Consider the following 12,632-nt stretch of genomic DNA (forward strand, 5'->3'; position numbering starts at 1 on the left):
TTGAGCTTTTTCAACCTGCAGGTTTATGACTTTACTGAGATTTGGGAAAAGCTTTTGCATGGTTTCTTCCCTTCTCTTTTGTTCTTGGACTCTGGCTTCCCGATGTTAGACTATCACACAGGTCTCTACAGCTCTTTCAGTTTTTTTTTTTTTTTTTCAGTTCATTTTTCCTCTTTGCTTCAGTTTGGATAGTTGTGTCTGTTCTTCTTTACGTTTTAATCTGCTGTTAGGCCTATTCAGTGAATTTATTTCTGTTGCTGTATTTTTCAGCTCTGGAACTTACAGTTGTGTCCATGTTTTCCTTTAAATCTTTGGTTACATTTATAATAGCTGTTTCAAGTTTCTTTTCAGCAAATTCCATCACTTTTATCCTTTCTACATCTGTTTCTGTTGCTTTTTTTTGTAGATTATGGGCCATATTTGTTGCTTCTTCACATGTCAGTAATTTTGATTCTGCTACTGTGTGTGTTTGGTGTCTGCGTCTTGCCTCGCCCCTAAAGCATGTTGGGGTTCATCCCAGCAGGCAGGTAGGTGCTTGAGGACTAGTTTGATCCCCTCAAGGCTTATCTTCTTCCTTCCCCTCCTCCCTGTTCCTTCCTGCCTTCCTCATTGTCACTCCTTAAAGCTGGAGCCCCTCTTCTTCCTGCCCTGAGTGCTGGCTGGTCACACGGTGCCCATGGCCTCCACCCCCTGCCGGGGCGCTGGTTGTGGGGGGGTCAGGTGCCTCTGTCCATTCGGCGCCATCACAGAACTCGAGGGTGCACGGCAGCTCTGCCCCGGCCACGTCTGTAGAGGTGGCGGCGAGGTCGCCTGCTGAAGGCTCTTCTGGTGACAAAGTGTGGCCATGAGGTGTGCAGTCAGGGCTGGAGCCTGTTCATAAGGGACGTCTGGAGACCCTTCCCTCCTTGCTGCAAAGCCGCGGCCACTTGGTCACGGTCCTCAGCTTCCCTCCCGTGAGGAGCGAATGCGGGCGGGACTGCCCAGGCCTGGGGGCGCCTGTGTGGCCTCTGTGAGGACCGGGCGCAGACAGCCAGGACGCCCCACAGGCTGTGGACTCGAACTTTCCTGGCGTGTGGCCCTGGGTGAGTTCCCAGTGTCGCCTTCCTGAGGGGCCCCCATCCTGCTCATCTCATGGCCGGCACGGAGCGGCCTGCGCTGAGGGCGCGTAGTGGGTCTCAGTTTATGCCACCTCCGCCTCTCTTCCCCCTCCCCCCCTTCCTTCCTTCCCCGCTGTTGCTGTTGTTTTCAGGACAACGTAAAGCATGGTTTCCAAGCTGCCATTCCTGTGCTTCGCAAGCGCTCCCGTCGGAGGCCGAGGTGTGCGTGTGGCTGTGCGCTAACGAGCTCCCTCTCTCCTTGCAGAGAACTGCTGTCCAGTGACGCGATGACAGAGTACAGCAGGGCGCGGGTCTACCTGGATGAGGACTACAAGTCCCAGGAGCACTTCACGGTGAGTGCTCTTCCCTCCGTGGAATCGGTGAGTGCTCTTCCCTCCGTGCGGTAAGCGTGGGACAAGCCAAGCGTCTGCTGCAGCTGCCGTCCTCTGAGTACGTAAAGAGACTCGGTGGGCAGCTCTGTCACGGGCACAGGCGGCCGTGCCGGAATTACAGCGCGACAGTGGTCTGGGGGACGGCGGATGCCCGGGGAAGCAGCCCCGGCTGGCGTGGTGGCCACGGGTGTGCCGGGTGCAGGGACAGGCAGGGGCGTCTCGAAGCAGCGAGGTTGGTCGGCTTTGAGTGGCCGTTGCTGGTGTGAGGTTCACCGTCTGGAGGCCCCGTGTTTGGGGAGCCCTGAGGTCACCTGTGCTCCTTAGTGTCTTGTGTCATCTGTCCTCCGCGGCCTTCCCCTCACGCCGTCCCCCTGCTGCAGGTGCAGGTGCTGGTTGCCGGGTCCCCTCCTCAATGTATCCCTGGCCCAGGGATCTGGCAGCAGGTGACCGTACGCCTGCTGCCTGGACCGGGGGTTGTGTGCGGGGACCGGGGGCTGAGAAGAGCGTCCTGTGTAGAGTGGCCGGGGCAGAGATGCCACCGCGCTTCCCCTCTGTTTAGAGAGGCTCCTGCCAGGTTTCAGTCTTTAAATTCGGGGCGTCTGATGCCAGTTATGGGGTAGTCACGGACTGCAGATTCGTGTCTCTGCCTTTAGCTGCGTCTGTGAGATCCTGCATCCCGGGGTCTTGCCTCTGCCACGCTGCTCGGCGGGGGGACCCTCCCCACATTCGCAGGGGCCTCACCCCACAGTGATGGGCCCAGCAAGGCCTCGAGGGCAGGGACACAGCCCCCTCCTCTCTCTCCCCTTTCTCCCTGACGGCTCCTTCTCCTCCGCTCGTCCTGCAAATAAAAATGCTTTCCCCAAGTGGGACTTACTCAGATGAAAACTGCAGTGTCTGGAATGAGAACCACACCGTTATCAGCAGGTTAGGGCCACAGCGTCAGGAAGGGCTCCCTGAAGGGCAGCAGCCGCAGCAGATGTGCAGAAGGAAGGACTTGGCGAGGGGTGTCGCCCAGCGCCAGGGCGTCAGGTGGTGTCTCTGGAGCCCCAGGAGGGCCGGGAGAGGAAGAGGAAAGGGCTTGAAAAGGTCGTGGCTGGACTCTGTCCGAGTTTGATACGTGTGTAAACGCATAGACTCAGTCACTGTGACAAGCGTCCGGCGGTCAGCACCGTCCCCGGGTTGCTGCTGGCGGGTTAGCGGGGCCCCTCCTCGCCTCCCCGTCTCAGAGGCCTCGGTCCCTGCTCGGCCAGTAGAGCCGCCATGGCCCACCGTGGCCCTGGTCACCTCTGCCTTGTGGACACCGTGCTCGGGTCCTCACAGCCTCCTTTAGGTGGCAAGATGGGTATTTTACAAGTAAAAGGATGAAGAAAAAGACCATCCGCGTGGGTTCTGAGAAGGTAGGAGTGGCCGAGTTGATATCGAAGGAGCCTTCAGAGCGAGGGCTGTGACGGGGCCAGGGCGCAGGGCGCAGCTCCCCAAGGGGATGTGGCAGCCCATCGTGTGGGTACCCGTGTCACAGCTACGTGTACGGGAAAGCTGGCAGAGTCCCTGACAGCCGGCGTGAGCTCACGGGCCTCCGTGGGACACGGGGCTGGCGGCTGCACGCGCAGCCCTGGGACGGGGACATGGCACGTGGCACGTGGCACGCGGCACGCCGAGGGGCGAGGCGGGGCTGTCGGCTTCCACTCTCTTCCCTGGGAAGGCGAGTCTTGCTCTGACGTTTGTCGGGGTGGGTGCAGGGTGGCCTGTGGTTGGGAGGGGGTCCGTCCCGAGGACTCGGGCATTCCCACCCTGGCGGCCAGAGCACAGGCGGTCTGGGGCCTGGACGAGTCTTGGCCTGCGTATGCACATGGAACATTCCACACACTGAAATCTGGGCCGAAAACGCAGCTCAGCACGTGTGGGAGATTGAGGTCACACAGAGGAACTAAATTAGGAGTAAACAAAAACGGTATCTGAAAAAGTCCCAAATATTTGGGAATAAACAAGAAACTCGTAAATAACCCATGAGTCACAAAGGACATTAGAAATTATTTCCAATTACACGAAAAACAAACTAAAAACCTTCAAAATTTGTGAGATGCACCTAAAGTAGTGCTTAGAGGGAAATTTCTAGCATTAAATGCTTACATTAGAAGTTTTTAAAACGAAGAGCAAATTTAACCAATGCCCGTACAGGAAAGGAAATCATAAAATAAGACAGAAGTCAGTGAAATAGAAAATAGAATATTAGAGAAAATCAATGAAATCAAACTGATTCCTCAGAAAGGCTGACATATCTGATACACCTTCCCCAGTGGACCAGAGACTGAGGCAGGGGTGGGTGGCCGAGGGAGAGTGGAGGCGTTTGTTTCCCTGGGGCGGAGGCCGTCCATCCGCTGAGGGAGTTATTCTGGCGCCGGCCTCCGTGCCCCGCGGGGCCCTATGTGCGCTTGGGGCTGAGTCAACAGTGAAGCGTGGGTATCAGCTTGTTAGTGGACAGGGCCTTGGTTCTTGTGCACAAAAACTGCAGCCTCAGGAAGGCCGGGAGCTCCCACTGTCTTTGTCTGTCTGTGGAAGTTTTCCATAGTTTTTTGAAATGCTGAGTTTTCTAGTTCTCCGTGGTCTGTTTTGTGTCACCTGTCGTGACATGCTGATGTAATACCTGCGTCTCTCCTCCAGCCAAATGCTTGGTGGGCTGAGAAATGGTTTGCGTTGGAGGCGCCTGGGGGCTGAGAGCTCCATTTTGGCCTTCCTCATCCCTGGAGATTTATCTTAAAATGTGATTTCACGATTTGCAATGGAAAACAGAAACCTGCCAAAGAGCTTTCCCATCACTCAGCAGCTTCACTGGACAAGTAGCCGTCTTGCAAACTGGTGTGTATAAGGATGGTCATCAAAAATTATTGGATAACAAAAGTTGGAAGTAATTTTAAGTACCCAGAATTAGGTATTTTTACACTGTGGACCAGCCACATGCTGAGTAATCTGCAACCACTGCAAACACTACAAATGACACGCCCGGAAGATTTTCCTGTCCGGTTGGTGCATTGAGATACCTAAGGACGATATTACATCCAGCCTGTTCTTCCACGAGTCGATTGTCACATTTACATCTGAGACCAGGGTGCATCTAACACCCACGGCATCTCTCAATTAGAACCGGCAGCGTTTTCCTCTCTTGGTCTTAAGTACGCTGATGGCACGTTAGTTGGTGACAGGGCCATCCTGCTAGGTTCCAGTCTGGGACGGCGCTCAGGGCTGGCACCTCCCTGGGCAGGGACACGGGACAGCACCGCATCAGACATGGGGATAAGCCCAGGTGTGAGGCCCTGAGGCTGTGGCTGCAGGTGTCTGCAGGACTGGGCAGTGTCTGGGAGTTGAGGATGAAGGCCCAGCCTGCCCAAGGAGGGGTGGGTGCGTCGGCTGGCCCTGCGAGGCTGTGGCCTGGCTTGCCTTCCAGGGTTGCTGTCCTGCCGGCGGTCCCCTCCTACAACCACAGTCCAGTGCGGGCATGTTTCCCGGGGTGGGGGGATGGGAATGGCCAGCGGTGCTCCACGCTCCGGGTCTGGACCTCATCCCTGACTCTTCCCCGGGGGAGGCGTGTGTTTGTCACCCGTCTCCTGACTGGGACCGAAATGGTTTGTGATAAAATCCTGCTTGGCCCTGGCCCTGCGGCCCCGGCCCCGTCATGCCTGTCCCTCGCCCCTTCAGTGCGTCGTGCGTGGAACCGCCTTTGCCGGGGCCCCTGGACGTCCCGTTGGAGGGGACCTGGGCAGCACTGGCCGGGTACCTGGCCACCCTCTCGCCCCAGCCTGGTGGCCTCTGGCTGTCAGAGGGAGGAAAATTTAATTTTTACAAGATGAATAGTATTGGAGTGATATTTTTAGCTGAGTGTGGTTCAAATAATAGGCCATTAATTGAAAAAGGAAATTGAAATGAATTTATCTTGTACATAAATGCTGTCACAGGTATTAATAGGGATCAGAAAATTGCAGCCTGTTCCCAGAAAGAGCTGAACCTGCAGCTGCACCTGGTGATGAGAATAACGGTGGGGGGGCTCACGGAAACATGGGGGGCCGTGTGTCCTGGGGGGCCTGTGTCCTGGGGGTCGGCGTCCTGGGGGGCTGTGTCCTGGGGGTCGGCGTCCTGGGGGGCTGTGTCCTGGGGGTCGGCGTCCTGGGGGGGCTGTGTCCTGGGGGTCAGCGTCCTGGGGTGCTGTGTCCTGGGGGTCGGCGTCCTGGGGGAGCTCTGGGCCAGCAGGGTCTGCAGCCTGGAGGAGCTGTGGCTGGGTGGGCAGCGAGCTGGGGGGCGTGGCCTTGGGCGCAGTGGCACACCAGGAGCCTGCAGTTGCTCATCTTCACCAGGAGATGGCGGCAAAGCAGCATTTCCCATCCGGCCCAGGAGCTGATCTAAGGGCAATTTTTAGACTTAAATAAAATGATTATGGTAAATTTTGTCTGCTCCTAAGAACCATCCCGAGTGGCCACTCACTTAAGCACGTGGTTCGTCTGGTCTACTCAGGCCTGAGGAGACAGAGTGTCCCCCACTGGGCGTCCTGCAGCGGGCCACCCTCCCTCAGGCCCTGCCCGCTGGCCGGGTCCCTGCCCACCTGCATTTCCTTCGGGAAAGTCGAGTTGGAAGTCTGTTCGTTCAGAGGTGCCAGCAGGCTTGCGTGCTGACATCGCGCGTCCTGCTCCCAGGAGCTCATTAACCGCCATCATGGGCCAAGGACCTGGCCCTGGGCGTGGACAGAGCCACAGGTGAGCCGGACGGGATGGCGGGAGCTCACAGGCTGCTGCAGCCCCTCCGACCCCGGGCCCCCCTCGTCTCCGGGCACCGGCCACCTTGGTGTGCTTGGGGTTGGCCTTCCGATGACTGTGTCTTCCTCCTCAAATCCAGAGCCCGGGAGCAGCTGCCTTGTTCCTGTGCTGCCCGGGGCCTGGGCTTGTGCCAGCGCGGGCCGGTGCTCGGCAGACGTGCTCTGAGCAGGGAAGGAGGCGTCCTGGGCCAGAGGGGTCAGGATGCAGTGGTGGGTTGGACGTGGATGCCCCTGGGCGCCCCCAGCGTGGGGCCAGAGCCACGGATGCACCAGTGTGAGCTCACGGGGGGTGCCGGCCTGAGGACAGACCTCGAGGCCATCGGGGTGTATGTGCATTGAAGACCGCGGGTTGGGTGAGTTTCCCCGAGTGGAGGCTGGGAAGACAGAAGGCTCATGCAGGGCATAGTTGGGGAGGTGGGGGCAGGGGCGGGCTGGAGGGCACGCGACAACCCCCGAGGGAGGAGCTGCCCCCAGGCACCCGCCCTCCCCGGCCCCGCCCCCTGCCCAAGGCTGCCGGAGCGGACGTGGGCTTCTGGACGGGGCGCCCAGCAGAGGAAGGGTGGGGCTGTGCAGCCAGCGCCCTGGACGGCCTTCGCCCAAGCGTTTTCCGTGGTGAGGTGGTAAACACCCTAGGTCTCCTGGCCGACGTCGACGCCCGACGTCCCCCAGTGATTCTGTGTTTGCCTGAAAGAGGCAAGGTGGCCCAGTTTTAATCCCCCGGTGAGAGTTCAGACGCGGGTTCTGTTCCTGCCATGCCAGGTGCGCTCACGGAAGGTGAACGTCTCTAGGGTCGTGTTCACTGCAAGCAGGAGTGCCCAGAAGAGGGCACCCGGTGAGCCCCTTGCGGGGTCCCTTGAGGTGTGACTGCGGGGGACCCGCAAGGCCTGACCCACGCGCTCCCTGTTCCCAGTGCCGCTGCTGGGCGGCTCCCGAGTCCCTCCCAGGCACCACGTGGTGGGATGAGCCCCGTTATTGTTGGGACCCCACGCATGGGGTGAAGCCAGGGGCCGCGTCCCGCACACCCGGCTGACCCTCACCTGTGCCTGTAGGACGTTTGCAAACACAGAGGAGAGGGGACTTCCCTGCCTGGTGGTCCAGTGGTTAAGACTCTGCGCTTCCAGCGCAGGGGGTGTGGGTTCGATCCCTGGTCGGGGAACTAGATCCCACATGCTTGGCAGCCAAAAAACCAAAATGTAAAACAGAAGCAATGTTGTAACAAATTCAATAAAGACTTTAAAAATGGTCCACATGCAAAAAAAAAAATCTTAAAAAAAAATGCCTTTAAAAAAAAAATACAGAGGAGACCAAGAGAAGGGGGCACTGCCGTCGCTCAGCCGTCCCTCCCGGACCGCGATGGTACCGCGTTCTGCAGCCCGCGTGCCGAGGAAGGGCTCCTCCTCCGGCCCCGGCAGCTACTGCAGGCCCTTTGCGCACCCTCCGTCCCGCTCTTTCCCTCCTCCGGCCCCGGCAGCTACTGCAGGCCCTTTGCGCGCCCTCCGTCCCGCTCTTTCCCTCCTCCAGCCCCGGCAGCTACTGCAGGCCCTTTGCACCAGCCCTGTCCTCCCTGGGTGCCCTTCCTTCGCAGGCCCCGCGGGCCGGCTGCCCCAGGAGAGATCAGAAGTGCTAGCCTTCCTCCTCCTGGGCCTCTCCCTTCCCTCCTCCCTCCAATGCCCCTCCTTTTCATACGCACATCCTGCCCTGTCCCAGGGCCTGGCTCCCCACGTGTGTCACGCGTGCTCGTGACAGAAGCGCCAGCAGTGGCAGTGTGAGCGCCCCCGTACGTCACTGGATTTAACCATGGAGTCCGGTGGAAGAGCGTTAGTAGTCGGGCACGTGATGTGAATCTGTGATTTTGTCAGAAAAGTGATTCGTGCAAGAATGCTTGGAAGAAACCTTCTCAGTTACAAGGATGGGCCCCAAGGTGGGTTGGGACTTTCCTCAGAGGAAAGAGAGCGGGCTGTTTATCGTGTAAATTCAGGGCTTCTCAGGGCTGGTGAAGGCTCCAAGCAGGCACAGCCAGTGGCCACTCATGAGCCCCCCTCACCTGGGGACCCCGCATCCTCCCCCCCTCACCTGGTCACCTGTGATGGAGAAGAGGAGGAGAATGGGGTGGGCGCCTCGCTCCTGAGGCAGGACACACAGCCTGGCCCAGAGACCCCAACGTGCAGTACCAGGGGGGCCACCTGAGGGGTGGGGCTGACGCCAGTCCCTGGGGAGCCCCCCCGGGACAGAGGGTTGGTGCTCCGAGCATGCGAGGTGCAGGCGCAGGCCCTTGCTTGGTCTTCTCCCCGAAGCACCTGTTGGTGGAGCAGCTGGTGGCCACGGGCATCAGCTCCAGCCTGCTGGGCAGGACCCCCCAGAGCCTCCCGACCCGGCCTGCTCGGGCGACTGGGCAGGGAGCCTGGGGGGCGTCGCCCCCTCAGAGGGCAGGCGGCCCCCACCGTCTCTGTGGCGGGGCGGGCATGGCTGCCCCGTGCCGTGGCCTCACCCCTCCCCTCCTCTCCCCTCCCGCAGTGGCACCGCGTCAGCCCCGCGCGCGTCCGTGGTGGGAGGGGCCTTTCTGGCGGCGCCTTCACGAGTCCCCCTTGTCCGGTGTCAGCCTGCGGGACCTGAGCCGCGTGGCCGTCTGTCCAGTGGACGTGACGCCCGGGGAGCGCGGGCCGGAGGCTGGCAGGGGGCTCCTCCTGCTGGCGCCGGGCCGGTGTCGTGGGCCCAGGGGGAGCCATGTGGTCGGGGCAGCCACGCGGGCTTCCGCGGGCTGGGAGAGTGCCCAGCACGGGCGCCCAGGACGGCTTTGGTGACCGTGGCATTGCCTGAACACGCGGTGGTTCCAACTTCCCCTCAAAGCTCGGAAAGTGGGGTTGCGTCTGGGCAGATGGGTCAGCGCCCGTCAGCGGCCGGCACCTGTGTCCCCAGGGCACCAGGAAGGCCGGCGAGGAAGGGGGCTCCGGGGCTGCGCCTGGGAGATGGAGGCCCCGCGCTGCCCAGGGTCCCAGGCTCGCCCCACTCCGCTTCCCACCGCCGGCCTCCACCTTCATCCGCGGTTAACTTGGCCCCTGGAAGGAGGCGCACGGGTGGGCTTCATTTCCTGTGGGGTGAGAGTGCGGCCAGACCAGAAACCCACTGACGCAAATTCAAGGCTCACAAAGGTTTCCCGGGACCGTGGCCTCGCTGGTCGGGGGGATGAAGTCGAAGTTGGGAGAAGCGACCCTTTCAGGCCCCTCCAGGAAGCGCCTCTCCATCCCTGGCCTAAAGCTGCGCTTTGCAAACCCACCCGTCCACGGGTCCCCAGGCCAGAAGGGCGCAGTGGCCTGGCGGCATTGCTCCCTCCACGTCGGACCAGGAGGCCCAGGGACAGGCCGTGGCGCCTCGGGTGGGCATGGGGGTCTGTGCGTGCCCCGAGGAGGTCCTCGCCCTGGAGGGTCCATCCGCGTTCCCACTCGCTCCACTGTCCATGCTGGTGGCTCCTGGGCCCGGGACCCCTTGAAGGCAGGTCACCAACAAAGCAGTCCCCTCTTCTTCCTTCTCCTCCCTGCTTTGGGGGCTCCTTCCCCTCCTCACCAGGGGAGCACAAGTCTGGAGGGTCCGCGCTGGCCTCGGTGGTCTCCTTCTGCAGGGGGGTCTGGGCCTGCCTTCCAGCCGTGGTGGCAGCTGCTTTTTTCTGTCGTGGTCCCAGGGCCCTCCACTGGCCCCAGGTGGCCCAGTGCCTGTGCGGGGTGCAGGCCGGAAGCCACACTCCTTCCGAGGAGACGCCCTCCCGGACCCTCCTGGCTCCTTGCTCCGACACCTGCCCCTTCCCTGTCTCTGCTCTCCTGGATAAGATTTTAGGGGAAATTTATAGAAAAGTAAGGAGCTTACTGATGTTCTCTGATCCAGGGGAGGGGAGGAGGGCAAATGCATCCTGATGAGGGAACCGACCTGCTTTAGGGGGCCCCCTCCGGCCCCGCCCCGTCTCCCAGCCTCTCGCCCCGCCTGTGGGTCCAGACAGGCCTGATAAAGTGAGGGAAGCAAGATTGGTTTTCCGAGGGCACCGGGCCCTCCACGCTCAGCTAAATCACGGCTGTCGGCCTCGGGGGAGGGGGACGGCCACTCCCGCTGCGGCCCCTGCAGCCCCGTGGGACGTGGTGATGTGCGGCCTGGCAGCGGCGGGGGCTGCAGGGAAGGTGAAACTGTCATATCGATCTTTTTAGCGCTAAAATATGGGCCACTTTACTCTGCTCCCCGCTGCTGTGATGTGAAAAATAATAACTCGGATCCAAATTAAAAATATTGATCTCTGGAAGGTGCTGAAAGTAAATAAACACCTTCCGAAGTTTTCGGGTCAGCCGAGAGACGGCACTCGGCAATAAATGTGTCCGCATGCCAGGGTCCAGGGTTCTTGATCTGTTTTTTCTTTAAATTGATTTTTCATTATTTACTTCCTAAAAGTGTTGGAATTTGGTCCTCAACTGTTAAATCCCAGTGTTTGGGCAAATTATTTCTTTGGGGCTTATGAGGTGCGCCTAATCCACTCGTTCATTGATTGATTGATTTTTGACTCAATAAGCTTGCAGCCTGGGCCTTATTTAGGGCTTCCGTCATAATTTTTTATGCATTTAGGCTCGACTTTTATTTCCCTCTAACGGATGAGCTGGCGTTGGGCTATCAAGCGGGGAGGACAGTTGCCGGGCTAGTTTGATCCGCTCTGCGTTCCGCGGAGCTGGCTGTGTCCTGGCTGAGGGCCAGCGGCGGGGGCAGAGCCCTCCGGGGCCTCTGAAAACCCGCTTGCCCACCGGGGTGTGACCCCGGGGGTCCGAGAGCCGTCTGCAACCACGCGGCTTGAGTCTTGGATGCGGTGATTTTCCGGGAGCCGAGGAGACGCCGGGCCGGGTGCTTCCGGAGGCTCTCCCCTCCAGAGGCACCGAAAGCTTGGGCGCATCGGGTCGCCGCACAGTCTGGGTCCGCGGGCCTGGCAGAAAGGCGGGAGGGCTGGGGGCTGGGGGCCACTCGGGAAGGACAGAGGAGGTGCTGTGTGGCGCCTTCTGTGGGGCCGTTGTGGGATGAAAACTCACCTGGAAAGACCGCAGACTTTAAACGCGTCTCGTGGCCGACAGCGGTCCTGCTGCCCCGAGAGCCAGTGACCGTTCCCACTGGTGGCTGGAACAGGGCACCGCCAGGCGTGGGAGCTCCCTGGGCTGGACCCCGGGGTGGCAGGAAGAAGGGGGCTGTGCCTGGGGCCCTGGGGGGGCGGTGCGCTGCCCCACCCCGTGCTCTGTGTGCTCAAGGCCACCGTGCGGCGCTTAGTTCCAGGAGGGCCCCTGTGTGCCTGCTCATGGCCGTGGGAAGCAGTGGCTGCAGGTCCTGTGTGGGCCGTCCCACTGGTGATGCTGAGTGCTGGTGACACGGAAAACACGTGTGCAGGGCCCCGTGTCTGCTCCAGTGGGAGCCCTCCACGGAAGGCCTCTCCCGGGATCCTCACGCGGCCCACGGTTGCCCATACTGGGTGGAGGAGGAGGCCCAGGCCGTGGAGGCTTCTCTGCCCCACGTGGACTTGAATCCCAGGCCACGAGGCTGCCTCAGTGCCTCGCCCGAGGGCCTGGGGTCCTGACCATCGCCCAGGCCAGGACAGTTCGGGGAGGCTGGAGACATTTCTGAGAGTGGCTGGCGTGCTGGCCAGAGGGAAGGAGGGCCACTGGCTGGGGCACGGAGGTGTCACTGGGTCCCACAGAGGCCAGAGTCCTCGGGGGTCTAGGCGGGCCTGTTTGGGAGGGATGGAGGGTCCGGGAGGAAGGAACTGCTTTTCTCCATCCTGTTTGGAGGTGGTGGTTTGAGGGGGACGTGGCAATGGCTGCTGCTGTACCAGCATGGTGGCAGGGTGCAGGACCCCCAGGTGTGGCGTCGGCCAGTCGGGGTTTTGGGTGGGAGGTGGGAGGAGCCCCGCCATCCTGGACACGTGGCCTGCTCTCTGGGGGCTGAGACGACCTCTCTCTAGCGGGGAGCTTGTCTGAGTGCCAGACACCCCTGAGTGTCCAGTCCTGGGTCATATTTTCCAGCCGTAATGCCCATTTCTGGAGCACTGGTACCGCCCCTCGCTTCGGGCACCACTTCCCCCCAGAAGCCACGTTTCAGATGCGAACACGTGTCTCGGAGGATGACGTGCCCTTCAGGTGCACCCGGGAGGCTCGCTGGCTGCCGTAGGAAGTTCGGAACACTGCCCGCCATTTCCCACCGAAGACCGAGAAGACTGCCGGGGGCAGCTGAAGAAGGCTCCTCGCGGCAGGCGCGGCCCGGTCCTCTGGTGTGCCGGCACCGCGGAGCCGAGACCACAGGGGTCGGCCTTCTGAGAGCGGAGTCTGCTGTCCT

The 12,632-nt window shown here is 60.8% G+C and overlaps 1 protein-coding gene across 14 annotated transcripts in view; it reads left to right on the forward strand.

The window, feature by feature from the left end:
* The window catches only part of INPP5A (inositol polyphosphate-5-phosphatase A), a 181,576-nt gene that overhangs the window by 84,405 nt on the left and 84,539 nt on the right, over positions 1–12,632 (forward strand). For 7 of the 14 annotated variants that reach the window (XM_082407084.1, XM_082407087.1, XM_082407080.1 and 4 more), the window contains one exon: positions 1,363–1,477. In XM_082407084.1, the coding sequence (XP_082263210.1) occupies positions 1,363–1,477 (115 nt within the window). The remainder of the gene's footprint in view (positions 1–1,362; positions 1,478–12,632) is intronic. The other 7 variants (XM_082407081.1, XM_082407089.1, XM_082407086.1 and 4 more) reach the window with 1 other exon arrangement.

Source organism: Balaenoptera borealis (genome assembly GCF_965194805.1).
Source record: "Balaenoptera borealis genome assembly, chromosome: 10".
Lineage (NCBI taxonomy): Eukaryota > Metazoa > Chordata > Mammalia > Artiodactyla > Balaenopteridae > Balaenoptera > Balaenoptera borealis.